The following is a 24,975-nucleotide window of genomic DNA, read 5'->3' as shown; positions in this document are numbered from 1 at the left end:
AGTAGCTGGGATTACAGGCACCTGCCACTATGCCTGGCTAATTTTTGGAATTTTTAGTAGAGACGGGGTTTCTCCATGTTGGCCAGGCTGATCTCAAACTCCTGACCTCAGGGGATCCACCTGCCTCTGCCTCCCAAAGTGCTGGGATTACAGGCGTGAGCCACCCCACCTGGCTGAAAGGGGCTCATTTTGAATAACAAAATACACTCCTGTTATTCAGAACATTCCAAGGGTTTCAGTTGCTCTATGCCAGAAACTGGAGACAAAGACAAAATATTTATTTATTATTATACTAAAGACATCATCAGAAAGAGAAGTTTTAATTTCCTCATCACATGAGAGCCTAGAAAATCCCTCTTGCCCGAGATTACCAGACCAAAAGATTAGGATGATGCCTGTAGAAACCACTGTCTGGCTATTGGGTGGAGTCCCTCTTGCCTATTTTCTCTTACTGTATGGTTTGAAGCTTGTGAAAACCTGTTTAAGGGGAACCTATGAACCTGTCTGGGCAGCACATCCATTAGCTCAAATGTGGACAATCAACAAGTGTTCATGCACTGTCACTTGTGACACCTGCCAGATGAGAATATCAGAGAGCTAAGGAGGAGGAGGGAGTGTCTTCATGACAGGCAGCCTTGTTGGGTGAAAAGAATTTTAAATAAGAAGGACCTGGCCTCTTACCAACTGGCTGGGTGACTGTGGGTACATTTCTTAACCTCCCCAAACCTTACCTTCCTTATTCTGATCCATGGCTGATACTACCTTCCTTAAAGGATTGTGAGAATTAAAGCAGCATATGGCAAAATATATATTTAGGGTGACTGGAACATAATACAAAGTTATTATTTACATAAAATGTAAGTTTTCATGAACTTCAACCCAAGTCTGTGTGGGCAGTTATCCACAGGGCAGGGTCTTACCTTCCTGCCTGCAGCTGACGGTGGGATAAGTTGCTTTTCTGTCAGCCAATCTGTGTGACAAGGAGGAGTTTCCATAGGCGGTAGCTGACAGCATACTGGGCTGAGAAAAGGAACCCTGATTAGTCAAAGGAAACTAAAGCTCCAAACACATCTGTTGAGCCTACTTCCATAATTAGACTGCTGTTCAGCTGCAATGGCCATAGGCAGTGGCCTCTGTTGCTAACGCTCTCTGTAATGCTAACTTTAGGGTAATTATGAGGGATCCACCTGCTGATTGTGGAGGGGGAAAGATGGAGGTGCAGTTTTTTTTTTTTTCTATTTTTCTATTTTGTTATTATTATTTTTTACATGGAGTCTTGCTCTGTGGCCCAGGCTGGAGTGCAGTGGCACCATCTCTCAGCTCACTGCAACCCCTGCCTCCTGGGTTCACGCCATTCTCCTGCCTCAGCCTCCCAAGTGGCTGGGATTACAGGTGTGAGCCACCACACCAGCTAATTTTTGTATTTTTAGTAGAGATGGGGTTTCACCATGTTGGCCAGGCTGGTCTCGAACTCCTGACCTCAGGTAATCTGCCCGCCTCGGCCTCCCAAAATGCTGGGATTACAGGCATGAGCCACCGCGCTTGGCTGGAGGTACAGTTTTTAAGGGTTCAGCAAACTTGGTTTCCACAAGCCATAGCTAGAGTAGCATACACATCTTAGAATCCCAAAGTCCCAACCAAAGTTGTATTATCTAACCATACACGATTAGGTTAATTGTAACATTAGAGTACATTGAACTCCTGTAAGGCAGTATCCTGACATTTTGTCCTTAAATATATTCCTTGTATAGTCTACCTTTGCTCAGGGCTAATTCCTCCACTTGGAGTGCCTTTCCTACGCTCCTTTCCTATCAAAATTCTACCAATTCTCTCCAAGTCAATTACAAATTATTATTCTTTTGGAAAGTTTTTCCTATTAATTGTCTCAGTGGGCGATCTTCATCATTTGAAACTGATTTTTCCCTTGTGCTTTTCATATGGCATTTAATATTTTTTGCCCTTCATTATAGTTATTTTAAAATTCATCATCTCTTCTGTCAGCTCCTTGAGGGGGAAGATTTATGTCTCGCAGACATACCTTACCCATTGTCTTAGACATAATAGGCAATTTGAATTGAAAACTGATGCAAAGATACTTTAAAGACTTCTTGCTGGAGGTGCAGCACAGAAGCATGTTAACAAACAGTGCCTTGGTTCTTGAGCCTGACACCTGGGCCAGGTGTTATTCTATTGTTTCCCATAGCAATTATGAGAAAGAAAGTGCGGCAAGAGAAACTGGGAGCCAATGACCAGAGAGGTGATATTCCAAAGCTGGGAATGAGAGAGAAGTGACATTCCAAAGCTGGGAAGAGAATTTGATTAAGTATCATCCCAACTATCTGCCAGCTATGGCCAGCTCACTTCATCCCTCAGGATCCCCTCAAGGGCCCCTCCAGTAACCACTGAATGGATGTAAACCTTGTTAATGGAAAATGGGCCTCAGCTGCACGCCAGTAGTCATTGTTGGATATTATTATTTTTTATTTTAATAATAATATATATATTTTGCAAAGTAATGTGCAAGACTGGGAAGTCAGCACAATTCACACTCAAGTGATTGTGAACACACTTTTTGGTCTAGAGCAGGAGCCTGGAGAGCAGATATCTAACCAGTTTGTCCCTTCCAGGGCAGGCCCTTGGTTTGGCTCTGTTGAAGACAGAGAGATGTAAAACTCAGTCTTACCTTTAGCATCTTTTGAACTCTTGGAGACAGACTAAAAGAGAAAGAAAAGGAAAATCCTAGCACTCATTCAAGAAACATAGACTTAGAGATTAACTTGATGTAATGCAAATGGTGTGACTAGTTTAACATTTCCTAATGACCAAAGGCACAGAGCAGCATCTGAGAGTTGCTATGTTTTCTCCTTCCTCCCCTCAGTGGACTGATTTTATTTTTAGTGTCCAAGGAGAGAATACAGTTAAATTTCTTGGGCTAGGAACAAGGAGAGTACGGGTTTATTAATTTCCCTTCACTGCTTCTCTCTTGCCCTTCATCCCTTCTTCCCTCCCTTTCCTACCTTTGCCTCCTTCCTTTCTTCTTTCCTTTAATATAGCCACTCATTTATATATTGATTGATTCAGCAAATATTTATTGAGTGCCCACTACATGCAGATAATGTATGTGATGCTGGGTAAACAACATTGGAAGAAAAAACTTGAATTGATCCTACTATGACATTAATTAAAGCCTAGTTGTAGGGGAGCAGAAAGGAGGAAACAGAAAAGCAAGCAAAAAATAGAAATTGCAGGCCAGGCGCAGGGGTTCACGCCTGTAATCCCAGCACTTTGGGAGGGTGAGGCGGGCGGATCACCTGAGGTTGGGAGTTCGAGACCAGCCTGGCCAACATGGTGAAACCCTATCTCTACTAAAAACAGAAAAATTAGCCGGCACAGTGGCGAGCACCTGTAATCCCAGCTACTCAGGAGGCTGAGGCAGGAGAATCACTGGAACCCAGGAGGTAGAGGCTGCAGTGAGCTGAGATTGCGCCACTGCACTCCAGCCTGGGTGACAGAGTCAGAGCAAGACTCCATCTCCAAAAAAAAAAAATATACAAATTTCAAATTGTGAAAATTCTACAAAAGTATTATAAAAGGCATATGAGATTAGGGGCTAAATTACATAGGGTGGTTGGCTGAGACCTCTCTGAAAAGCACATATTTAAAGGAGACTGAAAGAATGAGAAATGCAAGCCATGGGAAGACCATGAGGCAGGAAAGGGCTTGGTGAATTCAACAAAATGGAAGGAGTCCTCATGGCTGGTACAGTGTGATACAGAGGGAGAGTAGTCGAAGATGAAGTAGGAGAGGAAGGCAGGTGATAGATCACATGTGCAATCTGCTTTCTCTCTTAGTTCCCCAGTTTCCTTATCTGTGAAATGATTTGTTGGGCTACATTGCAACCACTACCTACTTTGTTGGTCATTTAGTATTAAGTGTCAATCCTCTTTTACCATGGGTTTCAAAATCAAAATATTGTAGTTCTTTGGGTGCCGAAGATGTCATCCTAGGCACTAGGACCTAGAGATCTGCCTAGTTTAGGTGGGAGGAAACAATAATGCCTAAGCAGGTTTTATCAATCTTGGCACTACTTTGGGCCAGATAATTTTTTGGAGGTAGGGAAATGTCCTCTGCATTGTAGGGTGCTTAGCAGCATTCCTGCCTCTGCCCACCAGATGCCAGAAGTAACTCACCCAATTGAGAATTGAGTGACCAAAAAATATCTCCAGACATTGCCAAACATTCCCTGGGAGACAAACTCTCCCTTGGTTGAGAACCACTAGCTTACAGGGTGAGGCTGCAGCTCCAGTGAGCAGGTCTGGCATGAGATGTGCGATGGAACCTAACATATAGCCTTAGTGTTGGGGATAAAAGAAAGCAAGGCAGGAACCACAGACAGTAAGAGGGCACCTGCTCATTTAGAGGGGGTGTCTGGTACTTGCTCTGGCTGGTTCTTTTTTCTTTTTTTCCCCTAAGACTTGAGGTGCTCACAGTTAGATTGTTCATAATCTTTGGTTCATGATGTACTCATATTATTTGCCCATGTTGTGTTGCATTAATTTGGTTAGCTACTTAATTAGTTCTTTATAATAATGTGCTGAACCCATCACCACAAACAAAAGCTAGGATTGGACAGTCATCTGCATGTAACGGTGTGGCCTCTCATTCCTCTTCCTTTCCCCAGCAGAGGCAGCCACTGTACTAAATCATGTGTTCATCATTCCCTCGCTTCCCTTCCTATATGGTTTTCTTTTATCTAGATATATCCCCCAAATAATTGAAATACTAGTTGTTTTCAACTTTATAAAAAGGTTATAATGCTATTACAATTCTTTGCACTGACTTTCTTCACTTCCTATTCCATTACTAAGAGTCATCCATATTGATGTGTGTTGCTGGAGCTCAACCGTTTGAAGTGCTGTATTAAATCTCATTGTGTGGACACACCACAGCACGTCTCACTCACTGGATGGCGTCTGGATTATTTCCTGGGTTATATGATACATGTTTTTTTTTTTTTTGCTTTCCAACTGATTATTGCAGTGCAAGAATGTGGGAACAATATTGTCACCATTTTAATTTATTTTAAGAAAAAAGTAGAAATCATAATTTTATGTGAAAATAACTGGGGACCAATTTAAAGTTTTAGAAATTCTTAACAAGTAAACAAGAAACGAGTCTGCAGGACATTCCTTTTCAGCCTCCGGTTTAAGATTTCTAGATTAGGTCATTCATGTTGAGAAGTTTTCACCTGAATCTAGTAGTCAAATTAACTTCGAAGAAACTTAGAAAAACTTCCTTTAGTACTAAAGAGTGGCAAAGAAGAAACTGTACAGAGGCAGGAATTTTAATAGATGTTGGGGTGTGGCAAGCAGCAAGGTAAATCCATTTAAACGCATTCCTTTAAAACAGTTGGGTGTAGGGCCTGGAAATAACAGTGAAGGATTCTCTTAACACCCCAAATTCAGAAATAAGGGAAAAGAGATTATCTTCAGGGTAGTAAACTTTAAAAAATGGAAACTTTAAAGCTTTTCAAATATTTGACGAAGCCTATAGAGAAATGCAACATTTTCTTAAAGAGACAAACTGACTTCTAGGCCAAAAAGATTGGACTGTACTTCGATTAAAAGAATTAATGTGTTTAAAAAGACATGTGCCAGTCAGGGTGGGAGATGGTCAAAGAAGACTCCAGAGCCTGTTTTAAGTACTATGCTTGCACATGGCTCTGTTAGCAGGTCAGTCATGACGGTGGAGATGGTGTCACTGGGGAGAGAATGCACTCTTCATACCAACCCATGTATTTGTCTGGTTAGTATGACAGCAGCATACATCTCTCTCTCTCTTGTTAATCCCAGTCTCTGAGATCTGCTTAAATGGAATATTCCCTGTGAAAGATGGTTCTGCTGGTAGTTTCTGGGACTGGAAGGCTGAGAACCACTCTCAGGACTAATAGGCCCCTAGGTGGTGACATTGCCCTCTGGCGCTTCTTTGGGACAGAAGTGTTCTGCTCCAGTGGACACCTCACCTGCATTTCCACCCACTTGTTGTCTTCATACTTCTACATTCCTTAAGTGCTTACTTGGTGTCAGGCCCTAAGTTCAAGTACTGAGGGTAAACTCTGGAAGACAAGCCTTGATTCGATCTCATGAAACCTCTAGAGCAGGACCTTTTCTAGGCCGTGGGATCCTCCCTAAATATCCATGAAGATGTTTGTGTGTAAGTGTGTATCTCTTTGAGGAGAGGGTCTACAGATACTCAGAAGGTTCTATTAGTTGAGACGGTTTAAAACATTGCTCCTAGGAGCAGAATTTGGCTTCTTGAGCATAGAAGCTCTGCAGGAGACAAGGCCTGGACACTTGGACCAAAGTTTAAGCCCTTAAAGATGCAAAGGATGTGGATGCCCATGGACAGAGGAAGAAGAATGTGTGGGTAGGGAAGGGATAAAGAAAGGGACAGTGTGCCAATCCATAATGCACATAGCCTGCCATGAACTTGACTATTCTTTTGACATTTTCCCAATAGTCCTTTTTTTTTTTTTTTTTCCTAACTGATCCCTTTCTGTGGGAGGTAAGAATGGATGGAGTGCAGGGTAGCAAGGACAGTTCCCTCCAGCATACCCAGGGACATAGAAGGTACTCCATAAATGTAGGAAGGGAATTGCTATGGGATGATAGTAACAGCACTGTGCTGATTTTTGCAATTTTAAAACCAATATCTGTTAATAGTCCCTGCAATGCAATTCACTTCAACTTAGTACAATTCAGTGGCACATGCCTGCCATTTGGTGGACATGTAACAAACATTTGTTAAATTGAATGGAAATAAAAGAATAAAGAAGAGCATAGGAGTAGAAATGGCCAGCCCACATCACCTTCCACGTGCTGCAGAGGTCTAGACTGGAGGCCCAGTTTTGAGTTAGTTATGAGCTTTGTGGCTTGGGAAACTAATTTAATATTTTTCAACTAAATGGGAGAATATGTATCATATGCTTAGTGAAAGGCTATTAAGTGCCCAATAAATGTTAGCTGCTAGCACTGTTATCAATAATTTGTTGTTAATAATCACTATTATTACTATTAAGGATATTATAGTAACTTTGAACTTTGGTTTTCTTAATGGAGAATTAAGATAATTTCTGTTTACTTTATCTTGACAGTAATCACAAAGACACTTTGGAAACTATAGACAGCCCTCACTGCATAGCCCATAAAAGAAAGCATGCTAATGAGGTTTTTGTTGTAGAACAGAGTAACTCAGGCATATTACATGGGGGCTCAACTGACTGGCAATATAAGGAAACTTTTAAATATAATATTTTAAAAAGATGAAAAAATGGCTGGGTCGGAAGGTAGAAGTTGATCTGTGCCAAAGTGTTGAAACAGAAAAAGCACATGGGAAAGAACAGTAGCTGGACTCAGGACAAGTAAGGCAATGAAGACTGGGACACTGCTCTGCGTGGGACTAAGAGAGCATTGCTGCCAGTGTGATGAGGGGACAGAGCCATTCCAGGCTTGGCATCTGGACAGCAATAGCTTGAGCTTGGAGCAGAAGAGTATTCATGTCAGAATCTACATTCTACTTTGCAAAATTAGTTAAGAGATCATTTCTGAGTTAATGAGAACATTTTATCGGTTATGCCAAATTTGGACAATGCCTAAGAAAGCCAGTCAGCACCTGTATGTGTTGCTAATAACAGAAAGGAACCTAATGTTTACACACAAAAGCAACCTTCAGCCAAGCATCACAGAACCTTTCCTGGCAATGTAATCTTTATCAGGTGAGATAGAGAAGTTGATAGAAGTTTTATGTTCCAGCTCCCTTGTTATCCTAAGAGACAATTCTAGCAAGAGCAGAACTATTGACACTAGGAATTCTTGTACTTAACTGCCAATAAACTGAGGGATAGAATTTCAGGTCTATTTCAGGGACACGTGATCAAGCAATAGCAGCAACAGCCGTAGGAAACGCTTACACAGGACAACAACCCTGTCACGTGGATAGTATTACTATCCCATTTTATGGAAGACAAACAGGGATACAGAGGTTAGACAATGTACTGAAAAATCACACGCCCAGTAAGTGGCAGAGCTAGTCTCTGAACCCAAAGAGTCTTGGTCCAGAGAATGTGCTTTTAACCAGGACACTCTACTACCTCTCAATTTTAGCCATCATAACCAGTATAAAGTATACCCATGACTTTGTGGGATAAAGCTGTGGGACTAAGACCATAAACTTCAGGGGCCGTTTTCTATTCTATCTCAGAATTTCCTTGGAAGGAAGACGTCTGTCTAGAGTATACATTTTTTAGAGGTGAGACTCTTGTCTTGTATGTATCCTCTGGGGTCTAATAATATCCTCTCATGATGCATCAGTGCTCAGTAGAATGAGTTGAAGTAAACCAAATAGTCCCTCTGGTGTTTTTCCCCTTGACATAAAATTGTTTGTTACTGAATGAGGAAGGAACGTGGGAAGGCACAACTCTACCCCGAACTCCCAAGGGCAGCCTAGCCTTTGCTTGTTAATCCTCTTATGGCCAAATACTTTCACCCAATCCTGACTCAGATCTCAAGGCCTGGTTCTTTTCTCTCCCTCTCCTGTGTCTGCTGATGCCAGCCAAGGGAATCTCTTGGTACTGCCGTCGGCTAGCCGGCTGACAGACCTGGGTTGGAGTCTTAGCAGTGGGACATTCTAGCTGTGTGGCCTCGGGCAGTTCATCCCATTCCGCCACTCTAAGCTGAGTCTCACCATGTATGAAATGAGGATAATTATCTCACTTCGTGGAAAACACAGGGATGCTTGGGAGACTTAAATAAGACGACACATCTGAACACCTGGCACGGTGCTTGGCACAGGGTAGCAAGGTGCTCAAAGGATTGAAACTGGTGTTCTAGTTAGACTGGGACTTCCCTGCTTCCTGGAGTCATGTCTTACACTTCTTTGTCGAGATTCCCTCTCCACTCTCTCCATCCCTCACCCTGCCCTCTCCTCACCCTCCTCAACTCCTTCACTTCTGCCTCCATTTCCATCACTAAAATCAGTATTTGCTCATTTATTGCTTATTGTGCTTAACCAATATTTGGGATCTTTTTGATTCTGTCCCAGGAGATATTTGGCTATCGGACTCAAGGCTGCCGGAAAAGTCTCTGCCTTGCCGGATCCATCTTCTCATTTGGAATTCTCCCCTTGGTGTTTTACTGGAGACCAGCGTGGCATGTATGGGCACATTGTGTCCCATGTTCCTTGCAAGAAGCAGACACTGTGTTGCTGAGGACAACAGTAAGTGTGTACCTGGTTATGTAGCTGGTATCCCCCTTTTGTTTCTGAACAATGTGTTTTGAGATGACTGGAGAGAGATGTGCACAAGACAGGAAGCAGGTGGAGGCTCCAGTCTTAGGTTTCTTATGTTTCAAGACAGCCTTGCATCTAGCAGGAATTCAACAATTTGTGTATGGTCAATAGCAAAGACATGGAACAAACCTAAATGCCCATCAATGATAGACTGGATGAATAAAATGTGGTATATGTACACCATGGAATACTCTGCAGCCATAATGAAGAACAAAATCATGTCCTTTTCAGGACATGGATGGAGCTGAAACCATTATCCTTAGCAAACTAACATAGAGAAATACCGTCTCTACTAAAAGTACAAAATTGCCAGGCGTGTTAGCACATGCCTGTAATCCCAGCCACTCAGGAGGCTGAGGCAGGAGAATCTCTTGAACCCGGGAGGTGGAGGTTACAGTGAGCTGAGATTGTGCCATTGCACTCCAGCCTGGCCAACATGAGCGAAAGTCTGTCTCAAAGAAAAGAAAAGAAAAGAAAAGAAAAGAAAAGAAAAGAAAAGAAAAGAAGTACTTGTTCTGTGTTCTAGCTTAGCTGATATGTGAGCCGTGATACAGGTGATGGTTGAGGCATCTTCCCACAAGTTCAGGTTCAACTATAATTTTACTAGAGATTCTTGGAGAATAAGCTTTAAGACTTTAAAGAAGCAAGAGATTATTGTGGAATAAGAGCAAGTAGTATTGGTGATGTTGAGCTGGAGCTGTGCTTCGCTGATGCCTCGTGTCATCCTTCCTGAAGACTCATAGGATGTGCACAAAAGAAGAGTGCCTGGCACCCCACATAAGACTTCTTCATTTGATGGGGGAGGAAACGGGGCTAGAGAGGTAACACGATTTCCCCTAGCCCACGTGTGAGTGAGGGGCCTCACTAGGACTAAGTCCCAAGAGTCCTGGCTCCTAGTCAAGGGCTTTTCCACTGAACTGTATTTAGACCAGGGTTCCCACACTTCAGTTGGCATCCGAATCGTCTAGAGAAACTATCAGAGCAGCTTGCTGGGTCCTAGTCCCAGAGACTCTAGTTCATTAGATTTGGATTGAGACCCAAGAATTTGCATTTTGACAGATTCTCAAGTGATGCTAATGATTCTGGTAAGGGGCCATATTTAGAAAAAAACTGCTGTAACTAGTTTTCACTTCCATTTGGGAGCTCACTTGTTCACTTGGTCCTTGGGAGAGAAATAGAGACCTAGACATTTGATTGATGGCTCAGATGGTGTATATTTATCATCTGAAAGAGAAGAATCCAGATTTAGTGAAGTGTTATGAGTGGCCCTCCCATACATAGCCTGAGTGCCTTTCTGGGGCAGGGGTAAGATTTGCTTTCCGGGGCTCAGAGCAGGAGCATGAGTATCTATGGAAGACTCCATGTGGGCCCTTTTATAAATCAAACCCTCCAAGGGAACTTAAGAATCTATCAGATTATTATTTTCTGGCATGAACATAGTTTAACTGTACGCTACAAGTACATCTGTGTGCCCTCACCTCGTTCTCAGAGGGTAATGCTTTTGCTGCAGTAGAAACAGAACCACGTTCTGCCTTTCAGGGTCCATCAGCAAACTCTTCAGATCTGAGATGGTCTGCTCAGCTGAGCTGTGCTCTCTGAGTTGCTGGCAGAGTTATGGCACAGACAAGAATAAGAGGAAATGGGCAAGGAAATGGAAAAGGAAGGGAGGGAAATAGATAAGAGGAAAATGAAGAGGAAGGAAAGAGAAAAAAATTCACTAAGAGTGAATAAAAAAAGAGTGTCACTACATGAGGAGATGATGTGTTTTGGGATTTGGAGTCAAACGTTTTGATTTCTTGTCCTAGTACTTTAGGTTTGTTACGTAACTTTTCAGGACCTCAATTTCACCACTTGTAAAATGGGGCTAGTGTGAGAATGAAGGGCTGTTGTCTATGTAAAAGGCATTTGCAAACTAAAATGCATGATCAGAGACCGTTTTGATTGTGTGTCTGTGTGTCATTGCTCAAGCCATTCCAAAAGTGTTGTATACAGAAGAGCTTGCTATGCACAAGGGGCACCCGTGTCTAACGGTCTTGCTTATCTGGATAATGTGCCTTTTCCTCATTAGCCAGGAGCCTGGCATTCCCTTCTGGGACAACGGACATGAGGGAAGGTTTTCTGTGACTGGGAATCTCCAGCTCTCATCCATACTCAGCCAGATGATCTCTCCTAGTTGCATGTAGCCAGCTTTGCAAGTGGACATATACTGGAAAGACTCAAAAAAGCTTTGGCGCCCCTGGGAGCTGCATTCCATCATCCTGCCTCTTTCTTTGCATCTTTGACAGTCTATCAAGCCCCTGTCGAATTTCACTGCCCCTCCACAGCTAATCAGAGCAGTCTAAGCCAGCTTCAGTCTTGCCTTTTTCATCTTGATTTCAACTTTAATTTTTAATTACCTGCTCTTGTGTGTCATTTTAAATGGATCTGCTATGCCAGAGACTCTCCAAATAAATGAGGTTCTAAATTAGTCTTTATGTAATTAGACAAGAACTCAATTATTTCAAACATTCTTACTATCTGAGACTTAGATAAAAATAAGCTTTGGGCACCAATAGTTTAAAAGTTTGCTGCTAAGTTATTTGCATTAAAATGACACTTTAAAAAGATTTTATTTGAATTATATTACAATAGCTGGACTGTAACGATTTTCCATTAAGGAGGACTGGATGACTCCTACCTGAAAATGTGTTGCGTATCTGTTCTTCATGTTATTAAAAAATCAGTACTTGCTATTTATCATCAATCTCACGCTGGTAAGATTACAGATCATTATCACAGATACTGATTAGGTAGTCATTTCTTGACATTAAAAAAAAAAGAAAAAAAGACTGTGACTGAAAGTCTTCAGTACACAGTTTATTTTCAGTTCTTCTTTTATTAAGGACTCCGAGAGATTTTTTCTGAAAGATAAGAGTAATTAGGTTTTATTTTATAATTTAAAAGTGGCATTCTGTTCATTATTCATCTACTTCTGAATTTTAACCTATATCAGTAGCAATGCCACATTTCTATGCAAATGACATGATTTCTATTCGTTGTTTTGGATTCAGATGCTCCTGATAATTTTCATAGCTTCCATCTTTATTGTCATTACAAACACATTTTTCCCTTCATTGTCATTGTCGGTTACAGGTTGTCAAAGACCCGTGATGTGCAGAGGAGAACTTTGTGATGATTAGCAATTGGCCTGACTCAAGGCACTTCCGTTTGATGTTTTCATGGGGAGCATTTTCGCTTCCGTTTCAATTAAAGATGTCAGGGCTAGGAGCGTTAGTTCAAAAACTTAGAAACTCTGCAAATTAGTCACGCAAATGTCATCTTAAAGTTGGCCAGCATACCAGTATTCTTGTCAGGCAGCAGCATCCGTGTTCACGGAGTCCCTTACCTCCTCTCCTCCCAGCTCCTCCTCTACAACTTGGTCTCTCAGCCCATGCTTCCCACACCAGGACCACTTTCTACTGGAACAAGACACAGTTTTGTGCCAGCTTATAAAATGTCTTCTGATAATTCCTTCTCCCCTCCATTCATGCATGCATTGATTCACTTATGTTTTCAATGAGTTAGTATTTACTACATACCAACCATGTATCAGACAGTGGCACAGGCACTGGGAACGTAACAGTGAACAAAACAAATGGAAATCCTCGTCCTTACAGAGTGATTTGCTAGTGAGGAGTCAACACACTCACATGCTTTCTTTTTCTCAAGTAAATGTAAAAAGTAGGTGTTGTTTCTACTTACTAAAATCTCCTCATTCCTCAGCTATATCACCTTCTCTGTTAAGTCTTTGTTGATTCATTCTTTGCCCCAGTTCAGAAGGGAAGGACTGAATCACCTGTCCTGCATTAGCTCTGGGTTTTCATTTGTGACCGCTGTAGTGCTTTTTACCTTATATTAAAATACTACTCACCTTACAGTTTATGAAGCAGTATGTCATTGATTATTTAATTCTCATCACAACCCTGGAAAATGGGCATTATCATCTCCATTTTACAGATGAGGATACAGACAGACCAAATGACTTTACAACCCAGTAAATATCAAAGCCAGGCTTTCCTTCCTTCTCTCTCTCTTTCTTTCCTACATTTGAGGAGCACACATTGCATGCCAGCCAACAGTGCTGGCTCGTGGGCAAGTGTGTGAGTGCGTGTGATTAATAAAACCAGGGTTCTTGACCTCATGGAGTTAGTCAGATCACTACACAAATAAATGTAAAAATCCACCTCTTAAAAGTACTCCTTAGGAAAGGTTCATGGTTATGGTAGGATTATATAATAGAGATTTGTCTAAGTCAAAACAGTCAGGGAAGGCTTTCTGAGCACCAAAGGATAAGAGTTAAAAGGTGACAGTGGCTGCTGGGGGCAGGCACATGGAGAGTGACACAGGTAGAGGGAATATGGGGGCAAAGAACTGAAACCTAAGTCTTTCTCTAAGTCCTGAGTCTTTTTTTTTTCTCACTATGCTGCTTTCCTTTTTATAGCTTTTGATCCTTTAAAATTATAAGCTTTCTATTCCTGGAACTTCTCAGCCTTTTTTTTTTTCCCCTGGACAGTCTAGATTATAAGCTTTTTGAAGACAGTGATTGTGGTTTACATTTCATTCCCCATGGCACCTAGCACATGGCCACAGCAGGGCTTAATTAATTTATAAGTTGAATTAAGTTGAATCTATAATAAATAGTCTCACTGTTCCTTCCAGAATTTTATCTCAAGGGTACTAAAGTGGAATGTCACAGTTGAGGAAAATAATATAGCATTATGTTTCTTTCAGGTACACATTCCCACTTCCAAATCCTGCTCTCCTACCCACTCCCCTACCCGGCCCCATTTCAATCTGGTTTTTCATTAGACATCTTGCCAGAAGTCTCTGAGATTCTGTGAGCTGACCTCTGAGAAATGACTCAATGTTAAGATAAATCATTTTGAGGCTATTATCCTTTATAATACAGGGCCATTTATATTATGATTTAACAATTTGCTAAGTCTTTACATATAGTTGCCTCATTTGGTCCTTGCCAGTAGAGATTATTTTTCTCCCATTTTACAGATGGAGGCATAGAGAAATTAAACAAAATACTCAGGTTCCCATAGCTGTAAGATAAGAGTTGAGCTAGAGTTGGAACTAGAGATCTAATTACTCTCTGTCCAGTGACCAGATTCTACAGAGACAGCTTTGTGAAGTGGTTTAAGAATAAACTCTAGATTCTGAGTACCTGGATTTGATTCCCGGCACTGCTCTTGACCTTGGGCAGTGTATTTGCCTGCTAGGCTTCTATAGCAGAATACCACACATTGGGTTTTGCTGAAACAAGAGAAATTTATTGTTTCATAGTTCTGGGAGCCAGAAGTCCAAGATCTAGGGCCAGCAGAGTTGGTTTCTGGTGAGGCCTCTCTTCCTGGCTTGAAGAAGGCTGTCTTCTCACTGTGTCTTCATGGGGTCTCTTCTCTGTGCTCTTGCACTCCTGGTGTCTCTTCATCTCATATGGACATTACACATGAGTGTAACTGCCCCCATGATTAAATTACCTCCCACTGGGTCCCTCTCATGACATGTGGGGATTATGGGAAATATAATTCAAGATGAGATTTGGATGGGGACACAGCCAAACCATATCACGAGATAACTTGCTTCATTCAATTCTAAAAGTTTATCTGGCATTTCCAGGGTCAGAAAGTACAAAGCCATAGGAAATAAAAAATGTCCAGGTTTCTTCCTCTGTTTTTCAGTCCAGGTCAAACACTGGTCCTTTTTATACATTCGACTTTTGAAATGCACTCTTGAGTTCTTGTAAAACCTATTTTTTTAGAGTTCAAGGACTGATCTGGTTAATATTTTTGATAAAGAGGAGGTAAAGCCTTCTTAATGAGACCTGAGGTATAAAAAGTCCAGTTTTGCTAGGCAAGCACTTTGGATTGTTTGCATTATAAGCCAATTATTTAAAATGGTAGCTCCTCTGGTACATTTAGGTATTTTACAAATCATTACCTGCTTTGAAGAGAGCTGGGAAACAGACTAAAGTAGAAGAAGCCATTTCCAGGTAAAGATGCTGCTTTTCCACAAAGGAAAAATTGAGAGACTTTTAGAGTTTCCTCAAAGGGAGAATAAGTTCCTACTTACAGAAAGATCTCAGAAACAACATGCTATGAAAAATGAGGCACAGAACCATACCATCTGTTGCCTCCCTGCTATGGGCCAAACCTTGGATCAGACACATTATGTATTATTTCATTTGATCCTTCAAACATCCATGAAATTTGGTATTATCTCCATTTTCTAAATAAAGAAAATCAGCTTCATACAGTTGTAAGACAGTTTAGAGCTGGGATTTGAGTTCAGGCGTCAAGCCTGTGCTCTTTCCATATTTGACAACCCCAGAATGAAAAAAGAGAAGTCAGTGATTTTGCTTGAAGTGACCACTTCACATTGGTGTACTTTCCTTCCATGTCTTTGCTTTTTTCCCTTAAAAAGCTGGGTGATTTGACAGAGTCCTCAACAAGGTAATATACAAGAGAGAAGTCAGTGTCACTCCCCTACTCTAAGCACAAGGGTCATCTAGCTGCCCTATCTTTTATTTTTTCTATATAATTCTACTTTGTATCATACAGAATTATGAGTTATTGGGGTTAGGAGTAAATGGGGATGACAGGAAATGAACTTAAAGGCAAATATATCCAAGTACCTTTGATTTGGTAATATTATGAACTATAAGAAGATGTAGGTATATAGATGAATGTCAGTTTTTAATACACACCTAGACTAAGGCATACGGTTGGTGCACTGGATTAATATGGCCTTTGAGAACTTGAACACTTTGCTTTTCCCCTTTTAGGCACTACAGTCTGGAGGTCTGTCTGTTGTCACACAGGGCCAGAGGGTGACAGCTTGATTTCAGCAATTAGATTCTATGCTGTCAGGACAGCACATTGTGAGAAACTAGATACTATTTGTCACTTGGTACAGAATTCAAGGTGATTTTTACATGCAAGCCATAGACACCATGGGACCACTTATTGAAATAAAGAGAAGGGGCCAAGATTTGGAATGGAAAGATCTGGACTCAGGTCTCAGTTTTATTCCTACTACCAATTTCAGACTGGCTTGAGCAATTCTTAGCCTTGCTGATGATCAGTTTTCTCATCTGCAAAATGGAGATAATTATCATACCAACATTAGAGAATTGTAAGCCTAAAATAACATAACAAAATTTCTACAAACTGCTGTGTAATCATATGAAAATTAGTTGTTAATATTATTTTAATTCACCAGAGATGATTAATAGTTGCTGTCTTCCTAATTGTCCTCACTTAGTGGCCAGAGGTCTCTGATCTTGATGGCTCTTTTATAATTTGTGTTCCTGTTTACCTACAAATTATACATTTTCTTACCAAATTTGTCATTGAAACTATGTTCTTTAGAAGTCCCAGTTCAGGCTCTACATAAAAATGGCAGTCCAATCAAATTATATTTTGTAGCAAAAATGTGGAATAAAGTGGAAGGTTGGAGGGGACTCGAGGAGGCAAGCAAGAGTGGGGATGTGACTGTTAAGTCCCTGCTCTAATACTTACCAAGTACGTCTTTCTTCCCATGCCAACTAAATGGGAGAATAATTAACTGCAACAATTCCTTAGGGGTTTTGACATTAAATGAAATAATACATATGTGGCATTATGTGCTTAGAACACAGTAAGTGTGAAATAAATATTAACTATTATTAGAAATGGGAAGTTCTTATTTAAAAACTGCTTTGATGAAATCAAAAGCAAAGCTATATAATGCTGAACTATATCAAGGTTTGTTCAAGAGAGTTGGTTGCCTACTCTACCATACCTAGACCATGTCTATCAGATCACTGGCTTAGTCATTGAAAATTTAACTCCATTCCACCATTCTTAGGCTCATCATTCTTAACTCCATACAATTTGATTTGAATTGACTTAGTCACCTTTTTTTTTAAATCCATAGGATAACAGCCAATTTCACTGGCTTTTTAAAATTGATTAATTAATTAACATTCCAATTTCTATTAAGGTTTTGTTGGCTTCCTTCCCTTCTTCATCTCTCTCTCTCTCTCTCTCTCTCTCTCTCTCACACACACACACACACACACACACACACACACATGCATGCACACAGAATCTGTGCAAAGCCTGGCTAAAGTACAGACATGTGTCATACACAATTCTCACCCACAGTCCAAGAGAAGTGGTAAGGTGGATAGGCAAAGGGTAAAATGTGTTGGTAATCTCGAGAACACTGATGACTTAGAGTAGAGATCACCCAGAGAAATTAGGGAGGTTTTCAGGACGTGAACTCTGACCTGGACCCTGAAGGATGGTAGACTCCAGCCATGTAAAGACTTAAGGAGAAGAGAGAAGAATATTTACTACAGGCAAGGAGGCAGCAGGAGCAAAGTCATACAGATGGTCTCCTCTTAGGAGGACCAATATAAGAGATTAGCTACAATGACTGTATCTTCCCCTCCCTGCCTTTTGCAGAGTCAGCCAGGGCACTCTTCATAGCAAAAGTGGGTGTGGTGGTGGAGATAATTCCCAGCTCTGACCTACATTTCCCAAGCATCACATTGTTCCCACATTTGACTTCTTCTTTTATACTTCTTAAATCCTGAGGCTTTTCAGTCATCTGAGTGGGTTTTATGTCTAGTATTTACCCGTTCAGATAATAACCACTGTCAAATCAGTCTCTAAGGGACCATTGTGGTATCTGTTTCTCAATCCTGTGCTTCTCCCTCTCATTTTACTCTGTGATGAAGTAATCAGTGAACTGCAAAGGGAAGCAATTTTAATTAGGGTCATGCAATAAGGTGCCTTCTTTAACCCCACCTGTGCTAACATCTTGACAATTACCTTGGGCAGGTTCAGTACATAGATTCAGTCTTTTTCATCCATTCTTCAGACTCTTACTGAGTAGGTCTCAGTGCTTCACATGAATGGGGATAAGGAACAATAAAACATGGTCCCTACATTCCAGGTAGTCTAGAAGAAGTAAGAGAACACAGGCAAAAAGTGATTAAGACCACAAGAGAGGGACACTTAACATTTTTTTGGAGTTAACGAAGTGACAGATTTTGGTTTTTTTTCCCCCTGGTGGAAGAGTATTAATGAGGCTGTTCTGTAGGAGGTGGAATTTGAGTTAAGCCTCAAAAGATGGGGATGGTCATCAGGCCATGGGCTGAAAGGTGATGCAGTGAACTAGTTCTTACCTGCGAATGAGCCTCCTGACCCTCAAGCTTTGTGATGCATCAGTGCCTCATCTTCATATCCAGATTCCTCAATCAATGATGGCAGGTCTTTTTCCCTCAAGGTTCTATATCCATCATCTTTCAGAGGCAAACCATTCTGTCTAGAACGTTCACGAACTCCAAACACTTACAGAATTATATTAAAATGGTGTTTTTCAGGTTGAATTTTAGCCTGCTGACCTCTCTTAACTTCATGGGGGTTTTGATGTCTATCTCCTCAGGATGAATTCCAAATTTACTCTTGGAAAAAGGTGATATGGATCTACCTGTCAGCATTAAACAGCGCATTTGGTCTCACTCCTGACCACCCTCTCATTACAGATGAGGAGTATATCATAAGTAGAGCCATAAGAAAGCCAGACCTAAAGGTAAGTAAACGTATGGCTACTGCTGATGTCAGAGAGATTTAATCTTGTTTCCCCTCAAGTGTAAAGTTAAATGCAGCTCCTCCGTGGTGCCAATCCTCATTTGATAGTGTATATTTAAAACGTGAACTTTGGAGCCAGACAGTTCAAATCTCAGCTTCATCCTTCTAAATAGTGCAACCATTGATCTTAACTCTGCTGAGCCTGTTTTCTCATCTACAAAATGATGATAATAATGTCTATTTCTAATATTGATTGCTCAAATTCAATAAATTTAGAAATACGAAGATTAAAGTAGTTCCAGGTATATAGCAGATGCTCAATACATACTTGTTCTATTTCCTTTTCCTTTCTTAGAGGTAGGATCTCACTGTGTTGCAGTGGCTATTCACAGGCACATGATTATAATACACTGCAGCCTCAAACTCCTGGGCTCAAGTGATCCTCCTGCCTCAGCCTCCCTAGTAGCTGGGATTACAGGCATGTACTGCCCAGCCCAGTTCTTACATATTAGCTCTTAATAGTATTGTGTCCTATATTACAATCTATGTAACAGGGTTAATCTTATATTAAAGGTAATCACCCAGGGATATCCCAGGAGGTTTGCTTATGCCTGCAAATATGACCTTATTTGAATTCTTGTCATTCAAATGTATTTGGGTTGCTCCCTCTTCACCCTATTAAATTAGTTCGGCTTGGATTATGACTAGTTAACATTCATATTAAAAACATTTTGTAAGACAGAATGTTTTCTCTTACATTTATGTATGGGTAGTCAGCTGTTTAAATTAGTTTTATGAGCTCAAGGTCAGTTATTTAAAATAATAAAAGTAAATTATGAGCAATTTTCCTATTGTCAGTTATTATCACCCAGTTGTCTTTGTTTTTGAAATGGAGTTTCATTCTTGTTGCCCAGGCTGGAGTGCAATGGCACTGTCGTAGCTCACTGCAACCTCTACCTCCCGAGTTCAAGCAATTCTCCTGCCTCAGCCTCCCAAGCAGCTGGGATTACAGACACCTGCCACCATACCCAGCTAATTTTTGTGTTTTTAGTAGAGACGGAGTTTCACCGTGTTGACCAGGCTGGTCTTGAACTCCTGACCTCAGGTGATCCACCACCCTCAGCCTCCCAAAGTGCTGGGATTACAGGGGTGAGCCACTGTGCTCCACTTGCCCAGTCGCCTTAGCTGCCCAAATAAACAAAAACAAAGGAGGTCAAGTACCTCCAAATAATAGTTGCCCTAATCTGTTAGATGTTCATTCACCTGGAGAAATAAGCTTCCCAGATAGCCTATGTTCTCATAGTTTCATTGCTCCGAAATTCTGGCATCTTTAGTAGCATCAAATAAGTAAGTGAACAGATAAATGAAGAAATGGCCAAGTCAACACACAGAATTGCAGGAGGGGCAGGGGTCTTGAAATGAAAGTTGTGATAGGTGTACCGCCTTCATTTACCAGCTATGGCATAGGCAGTTGGGTTAGTTACTGCCTCTCTGGTCTTGAGTTTCTTATTTATAAAATAAAAGTAATACCCCTTCTTTGCCTTTCTCAGGGCTGTTATGAACATACAATGAGACGACGGGTATTAAGGTCATTTGTGAACTTCAATGAACTATGCTAGTAACAAAACTTTCATTAAAGTCAGAGGAGCTGTCATGGGCTCAGCCTTGATGACAATGACAGCATTACCAAGAGGGTAACATTTAGGGGCATTTAAAGGAGGGGTCCCCAACCCCCAGGCCACCGATCGGTGCCCTGTCCGTGGACTGTTAGGAACCAGGCCGCACAGCAGGAGGTGAGCTGCCGGCAAGCTGGCGAGCATTACCGCCTGAGTTCTGCCTCCCGTCAGGTCAGCAGCAGCATGAGATTCTCACAGGAGTGAAATCCTTAATATTGTGAACTGCTCATGTGAGGGATTTAGGTTACAGTGCTCCTCATGAGAATCTAATGATTGCCTGATGATCTGAAACCATCACCTCATCCCCAACATTCGTGAAAAAGTTGTCTTCCACAAAACCAGTCCCTGGTGCCAAAAAGGTTGGAGATCACTGGTTTAAAGGAAGTCTGAAGATGATGGCAAAGAACTATGTCAGGTTTGGAAACACAGGCTAAGAGGAGAAGCTAAGGACCATCTTGCAGGGTTGCAGGCAAAGCTAACACCCAGTGCTTAACCTGTTAAACAAGTTGCTCTTATAACATGTTCTAACAAGAAATTATAAGCAGAAAGCCCGGGGAGAGGAAATCTTCCTGATTCCTGAGCAGAAAGATGAAATTCACCCCGCAGCAGATATTTGATTTCCTAATTGCTGTTTCCTGGTCTGAATTTCCAGGAAATGGGCAAATAAACCTCATCTCTTGCAAATATTGTGCTAACATCCTCTTACCAGCTTCCAGAGACTCTGAGAGTGATAGGGGAAGCAGATAAACTCCAGGCAGAGATGTTTTTCTCCTGGGGGAATCTCAAATGTGCTCAAAAGGTCTAGGATGGAGCCATTCTTCTCATTCTGTGAGGAATGGCTTCAGAAATTGTCGGAACATAATGGAATTTTCTATTCTCTGGCCTGAGGTAAAACTTACCAGTAGCCTCTTTATTTCTCGTTATTGCTGCCTTCATCCCCAGATGTTTCATGTCTATTATGTTTTATACATTTTTCAACCTCAGTGTGTGGTTTCTGCCTCTTGATAAGAGGTTCTCAAACTGATCAGGAGCCTCACATTGGAACCACGATTTGTCCTTCAAAATTTTTCTAACACAGATTTTTGCATTTATATAATTAATAAGTAGGCAGCCATTACTTTATACAGCTTTAATCCTGAAGTCAATGAATTTTCAGATTTTCCTTTGGGACTAGCTTGAATATGATATCCTTTGAGAGACTGAACTTTGGAGCCAGATGGGCTAGAGTTCGAATTCCTGGCAAGTTACTTAAAGAAAATGCACTTCAGGTGCAAAGTGAAGAGGAAAATAATATCTGCCCTACCACGGGATGATGGAAAAGACTAAACATAACATGTGAAAAGTCCTAACATGCCCCCAAAATAGTAGCTGTGATTGCAATCCTGCTGTATTTGCAACATTGCAAAGAATACTAAAGAGAAAAGCAAATTGTGAGGCAAGACGCTTGAGATTCCAACATGTGTCATGATGGCTAACACGCCCTAGAGCCTGGCATTTACAAATATTTCCTTTGCAGATTGTGAAATCTGCAAATTAGAGACAGATTGTGTGTCATTCCTACTGGCAATTCACTCTAAATTGGAAATAAGGTATACTTTTTAAATGCAGTATGTTGCAACCAACCTTGCTGAAATAAATCCATTCTGTAAAATTAAAAAAAAATACAGCATTTTACATGCTATTTGGTAAGTTTCAATGCCTGTGTGTGTGTGTGTGTGCGCACACACGTGCACATGTGTACATGTACATACACCTATGGCATAGAGTTAACATTCATTTTTGGTAACCTAGACCTTGGAGCTAAGGGATTTAAACTGCATTTCTGGTTGATGTGGTTTTGCAAAGCTTTCACTCATTTATTTAATAAAAAATGTATTGAGCACTTATTTTGTGCCAGCTATATGGTCTTTCCAGTTTTAAAATGTATCTAACGGTTATAATGACAATAATATTCTTGAGCATAGAATATCTAGAGAGAAGCTGAGGTAGAACATAGACATAATCTGTCCAATTGCCTAAATGTATTCATGGGGAAACTGAAGCGAAGAAAAATTTAGTTGAAGTTCTCAAATAGCGATTTAGCAGAGTAGCTACAAAAGGAAGCTCTAGACGCTGTTCCTCAACTTTGGCTGCACATTAAAATTACCTGAGGAAAATTAAACATATTTATGCCCAGAATGCACTGCAAACAAAACAGAATCCTTGAGGGTGGGGCCCAGACGGCAGTCTTTTTCTTTCTTCCTTTCTTTCTTTTTTTTTTTTTTGAGACGGAGTCTCGCTCTGTCGCCCGGGCTGGAGTGCAGTGGCCGGATCTCAGCTCACTGCAAGCTCCGCCTCCCGGGTTCCCGCCATTCTCCTGCCTCAGCCTCCCGAGTAGCTGGGACTACAGGCGCCCGCCACCTCGCCCGGCTAGTTTTTTTGTATTTTTTAGGAGATACGGGGTTTCACCGTGTTAGCCAGGATGGTCTCGGCCTCCTGACCTCGTGATCCGCCCGTCTCGGCCTCCCAAAGTGCTGAGATTACAGACTTGAGCCACCGCGCCCAGCCCGACAGCAGCCTTTTTCAAAGCTCCCCAGATGATTCCAGTGAGCAACCTGAGAGTATAATAACCATTACTCTATGACAATACGTCAGTCTCACTGTTTCTCTTTGTGTTTAGTTAGGTCACCAGTTCATGGAAATTCACATTCACATATGAACTTGCTTAAAGAATCAGAAGCAAGAACACACAATTGTCATCATAAGCACCAACCCTTCCCTTTTCTCCCACTGCCAACAGTCTCAGACCCTCACTTCCTTATTTTTTTTTGTAATAACCTCCTCTTTGTTCTTTAGTATTTGCTGCCAGCCTAATCTTTTTCAGTATCTTTTATTTTCTTTCATTCTTTTTTTTTTTTTTTACTGGTTTAATGTGGCTACCAGGATTTTTAAAATTTTGTTTTTAATTGACACAGAATAATTGTACATATTTATGGGGTATAGTGTGATGTTTTGATACATGTAAACATGTGTAAATCAAATTAGGATATTTGCATATCTGTCACCTCATAGGTTTATCACTTCTTTGTGGTGATAATATTCAAAATCCTGTCTTCTAGCTATTTTGGAATATACAGTACAATATTACTAAACATAGTCACCCTGCTCTGCAAAAGAACAACAAAATTTATTCCTTCTAACTGTAACTTTGTACTGTTGACCAACCTTCCTCCATCCCATTGTCTATGCTATTCCCCCCAGCCTCTGATACCCAATATTCTACTCTCTACTTCTACGACATCAGCTGTTTTAGATTTCACAAATAAGTCAGATCCTGCAGTATTTGCCTTATTGTGTCTTGCTTATTTCATTTAACGTCTCTTCAGGGTTCATCCATGTTGTCAAAACTGACAGAATCTCCTTCTTTTTAAGGCCAAATAACATTCCACAAAGAAAATGTATATGTACAGTTTCTCTATCCATTCATCCATTGGTAGAGCCTTAGGTTAATTCCATATCTTGGTTATTGTGAATATTACTGCAATAAACATGAGAGTGCAGATATTTCTTTGACATACTGATTTCTTTTCCTTTAGATATATACCTACTATTGGGATTAAGGGATCATATGATGGTTTATTTTTAATTTTATAAGGAGCCTGTATACTGTTTTTCATAATGACTGTACTAATTTATATTCCCACTGTGTACAAGAGTTTCTTCTCTTTATATCCTCGCTAGCATTTGTCATTTTTTTTTGTCTTTTTGATAATAGCATTTTAACTAGAGTGAGGTGATAGCTCACTGTGGTTTTCATGTGCATTTCCCTGATGACCAGTGATATTAAGCATCTTTTCATTTATCTGTGAGCCATTTGTGTGTCTTCTTTTGAAAAATGTCTGTTTAGGTCTTTTGCCCATTTTCTATCAAATAGTTGTTTTGTTGGTACTGAGTTTTTTGAGTTCCTTATATATTCTGGATATTAACCCCTTGTCAGATATACAGTTTGCAAATATTTTCTTCCATTCTGTAGGTTGTCTTTTCACTTGGTGAGTTATTTCCTTTGCTGTATAGAAGCTTTTGGCTTGATGTAATTTCAATTGTCTATTTTTGTTTTTGGGTAGCTTGCACTTTTGGAGTCTTAGCCAAAAAATCCTTGCCCAGACCAATGCCATGTCAGACCTTATGTTTTTCTTTTAGTAGTTTTATAATTTCCCATCTTACATTTAAGTCTTTAATCTATTTCAAGTTGAGTTTTGTGTATGGTAAGATATAGGGGTCTAGCTTCATTCTTCTGCATGTGGATTGCCAGGTTTCTCAGTTTGATTTATATATATATATATATATAT

At 40.7% G+C, this 24,975-nt stretch overlaps 1 protein-coding gene across 1 annotated transcript in view; it reads left to right on the top strand.

Annotated features, from left to right (window-relative positions):
- The window catches only part of ATP13A4 (ATPase 13A4), a 161,816-nt gene that overhangs the window by 35,649 nt on the left and 101,192 nt on the right, over positions 1 to 24,975 (top strand). The window contains exons 3-4 of the mRNA XM_017873452.1: positions 9,100 to 9,273; positions 18,826 to 18,972. Of these exons, the coding sequence (XP_017728941.1) occupies positions 9,100 to 9,273; positions 18,826 to 18,972 (321 nt within the window). The remainder of the gene's footprint in view (positions 1 to 9,099; positions 9,274 to 18,825; positions 18,973 to 24,975) is intronic.

Source organism: Rhinopithecus bieti, unplaced genomic scaffold, assembly GCF_001698545.2.
Source record: "Rhinopithecus bieti isolate Rb0 unplaced genomic scaffold, ASM169854v2 scaffold_5626, whole genome shotgun sequence".
NCBI classification, from domain to species: domain Eukaryota; kingdom Metazoa; phylum Chordata; class Mammalia; order Primates; family Cercopithecidae; genus Rhinopithecus; species Rhinopithecus bieti.
The sequence above is the reverse complement of the archived record's forward strand: the minus strand, read 5'-3'. Positions and strand labels throughout refer to the sequence as shown.